Source organism: Acanthochromis polyacanthus, chromosome 12 (genome assembly GCF_021347895.1).
Source record: "Acanthochromis polyacanthus isolate Apoly-LR-REF ecotype Palm Island chromosome 12, KAUST_Apoly_ChrSc, whole genome shotgun sequence".
Lineage (NCBI taxonomy): Eukaryota > Metazoa > Chordata > Actinopteri > Pomacentridae > Acanthochromis > Acanthochromis polyacanthus.
In genome coordinates this window covers 18,719,164-18,730,231 of record NC_067124.1, presented here as the reverse complement: position 1 = coordinate 18,730,231, position 11,068 = coordinate 18,719,164, and the positions used below count along the sequence as shown (strand labels likewise).

Here is an 11,068-nt window from a genome sequence, read left to right as displayed (position 1 = left end):
TCAAGTTGTCAGTTTCAGAAGGCTGTTGTGTTTTTGAAATGCTAAGCATGTGTGGAACTGCAATGTGGGCCAATCAGATAGTTTGCTCTGCCAACACCTTGACAGATAATTATAGCCTTACTCACCCTGACATTTTAAGGCATTGTTTATTTAGAGTTTAGTTTTCTTCAAAGTGTAAACTTGCCAAAGATAGCAGTTTACCTTTGCTTACATTTTTCTCATTTCTACAACATAGCGTGTAAGTAACCAATGTAAGGGACCCAAAGTTTTTAGAGTTTTAGAGGGAGAATATTGGAAAGTTAGTTGAGCAAATTTGAACCAGTCTGATTTGAACCAGGCCTCTCCCACTGGCCTTGTCTGCCCTCCACCTTCAGCTTCTCTTTAATCCCCAAAGCTTCTCTCTCTCTCTCTCTTCCACAGTCTGCGGCGCTTATCTACTTCACCCGCTCTATCAGTTTCCCCCACTTTCCATTCCTCTCCACACTCACATGCCTTCCCGTTTTCATGGGTGTCTTAACAGTGTCACTCACCATGTGTCCAGGGTTAGCGCCTCCCTCGTCCTCACCCTCTCCTCTCGCACAGCATGTCCTTCTGGCCTGATGTTTACAGAGTTAGCCCCATTGAGAGGTGAAGGTTGGTAAATGGGGGGAAAAAATTAAAAGAGAGACAAAGAGAAATGAGAACAGGTGAGGAGTTGTAAATCTCCAGATACTTTTGGGAAAATCTATTGAAAGACAAGGACGCAATCTAGAAAACTCTTATTCTAATGTACCTGAACAAGTTGCTTTACATCACCTTTATTCTTTTAGCTAAAAACCTATAGACACACACACGATGTATCCATGGGTCGTGTTCATTCCACCCTTTTACAGACGGCTGAACATTCACATTTACTTTAACCAAATGTTTTTATTCTGTTCAGAGAGAACATGGATCTGATTTTTTTTTTTTACTGCTTAAATATTACTTCTAGCTTCAATCTGCACTTATTTCCAGCCCTCAAAATAGCTATCCAAGGTCATTAAAGGTGTTCTAATCCTCGTCAGGCCTATGTTTGTAAGTGCGTGTGCATTTACTCACCAACCAAGTCATCAGCATACAGCCAAACATGCTCATCATTGTCATACACATGATGAGCCTGTACAGAGTTTGTCCATTAGGTCAGGTTGCTGGAGGCTTAAAAAGAGCACCCAGGATCACTGTATTTGCGTGATCCAGTATTTAACATGTTGCCATTCATTGGTTCAACTGGCTGCCCAAGGTCACCTGCTAAATCTCTCCTCACCTACTTTGCTGGGAGTCATATCTGTCGTTTCCTTCTACCCGTATCTTTTCTGTCCACCCTGATTCTCCCAATCCCTCTCTTCTGCCTCTATTTTTAACCGGCTTTGTAGCATTGAAGGCATGAGAGGTTTATTCTCTGCCTTCTCCCTCACTCATTACCTGGATGCCAATTCACAAAGTCTGCTAATCCCATAATGCTGCAGCAGCACAGATCAGTGCTAGTTTAAAACCGCACTATTTCCTTGCTCGTTTTTGCAGTATTTGACGCTTTTACCCTCAAAAAATACAATTTTTTGGATTTCTACATGTACAGACTATGCATTTCCACCATACTAATTTAATCACCACACAAAGCGCTATTAGAGAGAGTTGCAACTCCTGCTTGACTCCTAGATCATATTTATTTATTGACTCAGATGCTTTAAATAGAAGGCCACCTAATGCATATTGCAAAGTCAGGGCAGGGTTAAATGAGAAAGAATACAAAACAGAAAATCATGTCAACAGAAGTAATGTTTAACCGTAGTAAACAAAGAAGGAAATTCGAAGTTAATTGGAGCATTGTGAGATTTCAGTGCATCTGCAGAGTGAGCTGACCTTGGTGTTAGGCCTTGAACAGCCTTCAGTTGCGAAATATATTCTGTCAGCATTAACCCATTTCACATTCAGTGTTTCTTACAATCCCCATGTATCTATGTGATCAGAATGGAGGCAGTGAACAGACTGCAGAGTCATGGTGTGCTGCTAGTCAGGCCTCACCTTCATCTGCAGCACCAAAGGCTAATCTGCATCAACTCTGCCTCATTCAGGACACCGCTACACACCATACCTGTAAGGTGCAAAATACAAATGGGTTATGCACGCAAGTCAGGAGTGCAGAGAAATGATTTGTAATCATTATATTCTGCATCTGTAAGATACTAAATATATGCACATTTAGCTTATTCGGTGTAGTTACAGTGCTGGGAATGAATCATGCTGAGAGCGGTCCTCTTCTTGTGCTAGTAGAGCTTAAGATAGAACAAGATGAGTCAGACAAGAGGACGGAAAGCACAGAACAAGTGTCTGCCAACATCTCGGGTGTGCTGAAGACCACAGCAGTCCTGTTAGCACTGTACTGTACCTGTAACATTAGTCAGTTCCACTGTCATTTACTGATAAATGGTACAAAGTGACAATATTCACTCATAGCGAAAGCACTCCCCTGTAACCGCTCTGTGCTTTCTGTGTTAGACATTTGCAGGTGGCAGTCACGGCTGTAGGTCCTGTGCTAAACACTTGTGCATTTTCAGACCACACTGCTCCCATATGGTGAAATGGTGGAATAACAATTTGAGAAAAACGCCAGCTGTTGCAATGAAGAGGAGCATCACAAACTGAAATGATTTTGAATGTTTATTGAATCAACAACTGTCACAGTGACTTTGAAAATACAATTATTTTGTATAAAACAGATTAAAACCCTCTTGATTCCAGAAAGTAGACCATTTTTCCATAGAAGTCAGTTAAATAAAATAAAAAACCTGGTTGGCACAAACACAGAAAAAGACATTCATGATCATGATGGAGTAGAAAAAAATCTAAGTACAGGTAGTGTCTGTTCAGTAACTGTAACCCTTGACCCGGATAATGGATGAACACATCAGTATACTCGCAGGCTCTGTGACAACCTTGATTTGAATTCTATAAAGAACTATTTAATCCTCTACAACAGAAATGAATTGCAACAGATGGATGTAATCCAGATTTAGCCTAATCCATCTGAGCACGCTAGTAGACAAAATGAATAACAAAAAATAGATACAAACATTTTTAAAGTAACAGATATCCCTCAAAACACAGCACTGTATTACAGTTATAGTGTTGTTTCACAATGGCTTTAAGGATGGATGGATTTAAAAATAGTCAAGACAGAGAACATATACATAAAAACAGAAAAGGTTCAATTATTCACTTGCTCTTTTGTTGAGTTTCCTTCCACTGGAGAAGAGTGGCATTAAATTTTCACAGGAACAACAAAGGCCACACGCAAAAGCAATAAAAGTAACTAACCAAAAACCTCACTGACTGCAATTTAAACTGTAGTGGCATCACAGTCTGTGGGTCTCATCTCGATGCCACCTGATTAACCTCAGCTAACGGCTTCTCCACAGGGTGCCTATTGTACACTGACTTCATGGCTAGCTGGGCTTGGAACGTAACAACATGAGATTACACAGAGGTAACATGTGGTATCCATAAATTGTGCTTCTTTTAACCAACCCAGGTCAATAACCACAGCATGTACGACAAGCCAGCATCCATTAATGCAAATCAATTCAATGTCAACATCTGTCTAATGCACTTGCAACCTAGCAGTGATCATATCCTGAATATTTTGCAATATTCAACAGTGTATGGCATTTCAAACATCACATCTGATTTATCTACAGTTTAAGAATAATATTTATATTACATTCTTGTAGCTGTATGCTACAGTCATTAGCAACCTTTTGTATCGTGCTGGCTCAAGCTGATCAGCATTTAAAAACAGGTCAAACTCTTAAAAGACCGACTCACAACTGAACCTGATTATTTCATGGCAAAGATCGATATCTTGAAAACTCACTACTAAGCATTAAATGATCACATTCTGTAACAGGGGCTAAATTATTGCCTGTTTTAGCTGAGCAGAAATCAACATTCATTCATTCGTCTGCACACATATCTGTGACCTCTGACATGCCTCACACAAACATGGCGGGTGACACAAAGCTGTCACCACGGTTGACATTGGGGCCTGGGTGATAGTCGTGCGGGTCACTGTCTGTGCGCATGTAAGGAGGCGGGACTTCATTGTTTCCTGGATCATCCCAGCCAGAGGGGGCAGCAGAGTAATAATGCTCTCTCCTCTCTGCACCACCACCACCATCATCATCATCATTATCATCTTCATGGTAGGTGTCCAGGTCCTGCCAACAACCACAGGTAAACATGACATCATACTGCCTAAATGTACACATTTCAGTCTGTAATAAAATACTCCATGCCTCCTTGTTTGAGTAATGGATAAAGTGTATATCACTTCCTTCACATGACAGGGTAGGTTTACAGTATGTCCACATTTAAAGATTAAGTAAGATTATTTACAGTCGTGAACAAAAGTTTACGTACACTTGGAAAGACCGTGTAAATAATAGCAGTCCTGAGTTTCTAAATGACTCCAACAACTCTTATTCTTCAGTGATGGAATGATCTTGTTGCAAAAACAATCATGCACTTTGGTTCTTTCATAGATTCTATATAGGTCTTCTGGAAATATGAAAAAAATCTGCTGGAGCTAAAATATACAAGTCATTCCACAATTGGAGGACATTTTACGTTCGACACATCAAATTTCAAATAATCCATGTACAAAATACTAAAACATGCAGCTGTTGTGTACATTTACTTGTCCTGAGATCAATTCAAAAAAAAAAAAAAACTGAGAAAAGAATGTTTTTAAAATGCCATGTAAGTCTGGAGTTCCCCTAAAAAGCCATTTTTCTCTTGTCCCACTCCACTGATGACCAAATTAAATCTCAAATAAAACAGTTAAAATGAAGCCTGAACCTCCTTTTTGGTATCTGTTTTTCACTGCTGTCTCCTGTAATTGTGGTATAAAAAAAACATAGTATTTTAAATAATTATTAAGCATGGAATGTCTGTCCCACAACAAACTGGTTAGCATATTGTTTTTAGCTGAAGAAGAAAACCGTGAATTACATGAAATGCTGGAACGAACATCATCAAACAGTTTTCTAAAAGAATGGGTAGAGCAAGGATATGTCCTCTCTCCTGTTTTTCATATTTTCATAACATTGCCTTGATTGAATGTCTCACTCTACCTCATATTATCAAGATAAGAATTTTTTTTTTTTTACTTCATTCTTTCCTGTTTTAAATCAGTCAGTTTGTCCTCTCGGTCAGCAGTAAACAGCTAGCTAAATATCTAGCTTCTACTCCTGAGAAAAAGCTAACATTAGCATGGATTAGCAACCTTGTTACTGTGATTAGAGTAGGGTTAGCAAACAACAATAATATTAAACATTAATATAACAATGATAATAATAAAAGTTGTAACATTGACACATTTGGTATCTTATTACCTATTATTGATGAATATGGAGCACAAAATTGTAAAAGGTCTATTTTTCAAAAATTTTGAATCCCAAATGTCCTGCATTTCTGGAATGACCCGTATACATACTGCAACTCAAACTATCAGTTTTGATGATGTAGAAAGCTGTGTTGAGCAAATTTTCTTAGTGGCATGACCTCTTACTTTCTTACAGCTGCTGACTTCTCAGAGCAAATTTAAACAGGGCCCATTTGATATACTTATTAGTTTAGTCTAAAATGTTGAGTACAGATCTGAAGAAACAAATTATTGACTTAAACAAGTCAGAAAAGTCACTTTGAGTCATTTCAAAGATGCCTGAGCATGGCATGGCACGGTTGTGTCACTGCCACGATCAGGAAGGAAACGCAAGATATCACCTGGAGCTAAGAGACAGTTGAACAGGATGGTCAAGAGTAAACCGAGAATCACTAAAACACAGGTCTGCAATGAATTAGAAGCTGCTGGAACACAGGTGTCAGTGTCCACAGTGAGGTTTTTCATTGTCATAGGCTGAGAGGCTGCCATGGAAGAAAGAAATATTTTGAGCTACATTGACCAGTAATATGTTTAAAGAGTGAGGCCTTTAACCCCAGCAACACCAAACCTACCGTCAGTATTATATTATGGTGGTAGTATTCTGCTCTAGGGCTGTTTTGTTGCTAGTGGAACTGGTGCTTTACACAAAGTCAGTGGAGTAATGAAGAAGGAGTCTTACCTCCACATTTTTTAGGACAACCTTAAATCATCAGTCAGAGGGTTTGGGTTTTGGATGCAGTTGTGTGTTCCAGTAAGACAATGACCCAAAACGCACAGCAAAAATGCTAAAGAAATTACTAAATCAGGCTAGAATTTAGGTTTTAAACTGGTTTCCCCAAAGTACTGACTTGAACCCATCAAGAACCTGTGGAATGTGCTGAAGAAACAAGTTGGTGTCAGAAAGCCAACAAGTTTAGCTGAAGTGCAGCAAGTCTATCAAGAGGAGTGTTAAAAGGTACAACCAGAAGCTTGTGGATAGCTACCAAAGGAGCCTAACTGAGGCGAAAATGGCCAAAGGACATTTAACTGAATAATAGAATTGCTGATTATTTTGGACCCAGTAGGTTTCGTCATACTTCCAGAACACCTGCAATGAATGTCTGAAAGAACCCAAATGCATGGTTGCTTTTGTAACAAAGATGCATGTTAGCGAATCATTCCATCATAGAAAATTAAGAGTGTAGGACTCACTGGAAACTCAAGACCGCTATGGTATAAACTGTCTTTGTATTTTTCATAGTTCTCCAAAGGTGCAATGATACGACATTCCTCACAATTATTTAAAATCAAGTCCAGTACTTTATGGCTCACAACAAAGATGATTGTGGTTTGTTATTAACGTCACAGTGGGTGGTGGTGGTAGTGTACTAGACTGCGTTATATTCAGAAGTGCTCCTCATATTTGCTCTGGACGTGTACTGCATATTTATGGGGCTAACAAAATATTACCACCACCCACTGAAAAGAAACCAAAATTATCACCTAATTTACAAAGTTAGCAATTGAAAATGTGTAAGATTTATTGAAGTAAAATTTAAAGCAGAGCTGCAATAGATTTCGTAGGTACACCTAATAAAGTAGCCAGTGAGTGTATCTTCCATCCTTTGTATAAGGAATATAAGGTGCTTTGATAAATGATTTGCCTTCTCCCAAATTCTTCTCTTTTTGCAGATTTCTCACACTTAAATGTTCCAGATCATCAAACTATTATTTATATTTATGGGATATTATACATAGATAACTAACACAAAATGCAGTTTTTAAAAGTATGGTTTAGTGAAGAAAACTTGAAAACCTATATCATCCCTAAGAAAAGGTAATTGAACCTAATAACTGGTTGGGCCACCCTTGGCAGCAACAACTGTAGTTAAACATTTATGACAGCTTGTGATCAGTCTTTTAAATTGCCATGGAGGAATTCTGGTCCACTCTTCTCTGCAGAATAGTTTTAATTTGGCCACATTAGAGGATTTTCGAGCATGAACTGTCCTTTTTAGGTCTTTTCACAGCATCTCTGTTGGATTCAAGTCCAGACCTTGACTTGTCCACGACAAAATCATAATGTTGTTCTTTCTGAGATATTCTGACATGGACTTGCTTGTGTGCTTTGGGTCATTTTCATGCTGCATAACCTATTTGTGCTTGAGCTTTAGGTCATGAACTGATGGTGGATATTCTCCAGGAGGATTTTCTGATAGCGAGCAGAATTCATGGCTTCATCAACTACACCCCCTGTCAAAAGTTTTAGGACAGTGTCTCATTCAAATAAAGTAGAGCCTGTCCTACAACTTTTGACGGGGGGTGTATTTCATCACATGGATGTGATCAGGGCAGGACTCTGATCATACATGTAAAGTTTCAGGCAGATTGGAGCATGTTCAGGGCATTTACACAGCATTTGAAATTTCATGGCGAAGGATCAAAATTCCACAGGTCGCCACGGACACGCCCTTTGACTTTGGAAAAAGATTTTAATAACTTTGGATCATTAAGGCCTCCTGTATGTACTGGCTGAATTTGAGGTGAATTGCAGTTTCCCCCAAGGAGGAGTTTGCTCTAGAAAAAAATGAAAAATGGGCAAAATCTGACATTCAACGCAAAATAGCTCACTTCCTGTTGGGTTTGGGATGTGGCTGTCACTGACTTTTTTGTTCAGCCTGATGTGCTGCATATGTGTACAAAATTTGGTAGATACACCCCCTGTCAAAAGTTGTAGGACAGGTTCTACTTTATTTGAATGAGAAAGTGGCCTGACAGGGGGTGTATGACAAGTTGTTCAGGTCCTCAAACCATCACGCTACCGCCATTATAACATGTTTCATTGTTGGTATCATGTTCTTCTTGTGAAATGCTGTATTAGCTTCACTCCTGATGTAGTGGATCCATGTCTTCCAAAAGGTTTCATCAGTCCACAGGACGGTATCCCAGAAGTCTTGGGGCTCACCTCGATACTTTTTTGGGCAAATGCCTGACAAGACTTTCTGTTCTTTGTGATCAGGATTGATTTACACCATGCAACTCTACCATGGATGCAATTTTAGCCCAGAGTCTTCCTTATTCTGGAATCATGTACACTGACCTTCACTGAGGCCAGTGAGACCAGCAATTCTTTTGATGCTCATCGGAGTTCTTTTGTGACCTTCTGGATGAGATGTTAACGCGTCCTTGGAGAAATTTAGGTTGGCCGGCCACTCCTGGGAAAGTTCACCACTTGTGGATAATGTCTCTCACTGTGGTTCACTGGAGTCCCAGCGCCTTAGTAATGGCTTTGTGACCCTTATCAGACAGATTAATGTCAATGACTTTGTTTCACATCCGTTTCTGAATCTCTTTAGAACGTGGCATCGTGCTGCTTTTTGAGACTTCTTAGCCTACTTCACAATGGACAGGTTCTTTTTAGGTGATGCTTATATTCAGCAAGTCTGGCAGTAATCATGGGTGTGGCTGCAGAAACTGAATCCAGTTGTGGACTAGCTTTGGTCATGTGATATATAGTAACTACCGGGTAATTACTTTATCACATAGGGCAAGATGAGCTGGACAGTAGTTTTCCTTCAATAAATGAACTCAGCATTGTAAAACTGCATTTTGTGTTTTCTTAGGTTATCTTTGATAATCTGAAACATTTAAGTGTGACAAATGTGCAATATGGTCAAATACTTTTTGACAGCACTGTACATTTGAGTTGCAGTGATTGGGTTGTATGTCCCCCTCCCAAATGGAACCAGCCTGAGTCCTTACCGTGACCGGCTCTTCACTCTGGGTAGAACGGTACTGGTTCAGCAGATTCCTGTTCTCAGCCACTGGGACATGACTTGAGTTAACCTGCACATCAATCCGTACATTTCAAGAGATCAAATCACATCTGAAAAAACTTTGATGTATGCCAGTATCCTTAAAGTTGTATTCTTGTCCTTACAAACATTTCCTGATGGTGACTCACGTTGTTAGCGTTGCTCGTGGTTTTCTGAGGAGGAGGGGGCTTGTATTTGGGTGGACCACTAAAACACAAAAACACAGAAATACAGGACTGTCATGCTCGAGACACGCTGTGTGGCATTTTATCTAACTGACCAATTTGCAAATAACACACAACAAACACCTAAAAAAACCACACACACACACATTCAAGCCAGTCACACAGATACTCACTCTCCATTCAGTTTGTTCTTTTTGTGTTTGCGGTACATGGCTATGGCTGTTCCAATGATGGCCAACAGAAGAATGACCCCAATGATGGCTCCTATGATGCTTCCTGTAGTGGGACCTTTTTCTGGGAGACGAGTGTCTGGAAAAATAAGAATAAGATAGAAAATACCATTAGACAAGACGTCACACATCAGTGAAAAAATAAAGCCATGTCTACTTGGAGCTTCTTGGCATTGACACTATCATATATATGTATATATCAGTATGATGTTAGCAGTGATTCAGATTGTTATATTTTATTGACTTTTAAGAGCAGGACAGACATTTCACATTAGCAAAGCAGTTAAAAGGAATAACTTTGTGGCTTAGCGTTGATTAAACTAAAGTAAGATGAGCAGATGTATACAATTTCAGTTTTTGTGAGATAAATCTAAAATTACAGCAAGCAACTTGTTAGTTGAGAAATAGGGGAAACAGCTAGCTTGGCTCGGTCTAAAGGAAACACAAATCCACCCTACAATCACCTGTAACTCTCTGTTAAGCGTGTTTTTTTTCCTTGAGACTGCTCATGCCATTAGTGCAAACACCTTATTCCAACTCACAGCTGTGTCCGAGTGTTGAACAGTTTTTCATGATTTGCACATTTGAACAAGCCATACCAACATATGTTCATGTCCAATTATCAATGCCCTCTACATGTTTGGCACATCTGTCATAAGAATCTAGAATGGCAGTAAAGGAGGAAGCCAGGTGACATTAGTTTAACCCCAAATATGACCTTTCCCTACCGAACTTAGCTAAATGTTTACTACAGCAGCGTCACATCATGAAATGTTATCTATGACTCTACAGTAATTTACAACCGTTTATCACCAATATCAGCTGACGGGTTGAACTGTAAGGACGAACAACCGAGCTGGAAGATACGTGCTCTTTTTGTCTTATTACATGGACATAAACAAAATGAAAAATCACCAATTTTCACATTTTACTGGTGCTGTAATATTTATTTTCCTGGGGGCATTGAGTCTTCACTGGTTGTCTGGCATCTGAGGAATGCAGCTGAAAGCTTTGAGAATAGCAAAGTACGTGAACCTTGAATCTAATTTAATTTAATTATGAGGTATCCGTGTTTCTCAGGGTGACAATGCAGCTCATTGCTCAGCTCAAGAAATGCTAAGGAAAACTACATATTTGTGCGACACAGAACTTCATCATTTTTTAGTTTTTTATTAAATGCCACCAAGGCATAAATTCTAATTTAAAGTCATGTAGTCGTGACATTCCTGAAGTTATTCCCCACAGTCAGCCTCATCAGTCAGAGTGCCTAAATAAGGTGAAAGAAGAGAATGAGCAATGAAGATGAGTTTAGATGTGAGTGTGTGACTACACACTGTGTGAGTGAAGTACAGAAGATTCCTTGATTAGAGTATTGAGTCACACGGGTGATTAAGATGA

The 11,068-nt window shown here is 39.4% G+C and overlaps 1 protein-coding gene and 1 long non-coding RNA gene across 2 annotated transcripts in view; both read right to left on the bottom strand.

Annotated features, from left to right (window-relative positions):
* Positions 1-529: 529 nt before the first annotated feature.
* On the bottom strand, positions 530-2,517 carry LOC127536590 (uncharacterized). The gene is made up of 4 exons (XR_007945650.1): positions 2,408-2,517; positions 2,219-2,294; positions 2,044-2,113; positions 530-596 (listed from the first exon to the last, which is right to left on the bottom strand). It is a non-coding gene; the product is annotated as an uncharacterized LOC127536590 (long non-coding RNA).
* Positions 2,518-2,666: 149 nt separating this feature from the next.
* si:ch73-22o12.1 (poliovirus receptor homolog) overlaps positions 2,667-11,068 on the bottom strand; it is an 84,264-nt gene continuing 75,862 nt past the window's right edge. Inside the window, exons 7-10 of the mRNA XM_022210863.2 lie at positions 9,614-9,749; positions 9,405-9,462; positions 9,203-9,286; positions 2,667-4,235 (exon numbers count right to left, since the gene is read on the bottom strand). Coding sequence (XP_022066555.2) covers positions 4,011-4,235; positions 9,203-9,286; positions 9,405-9,462; positions 9,614-9,749 — 503 coding nt within the window. The 3' untranslated portion in view covers positions 2,667-4,010. The remainder of the gene's footprint in view (positions 4,236-9,202; positions 9,287-9,404; positions 9,463-9,613; positions 9,750-11,068) is intronic.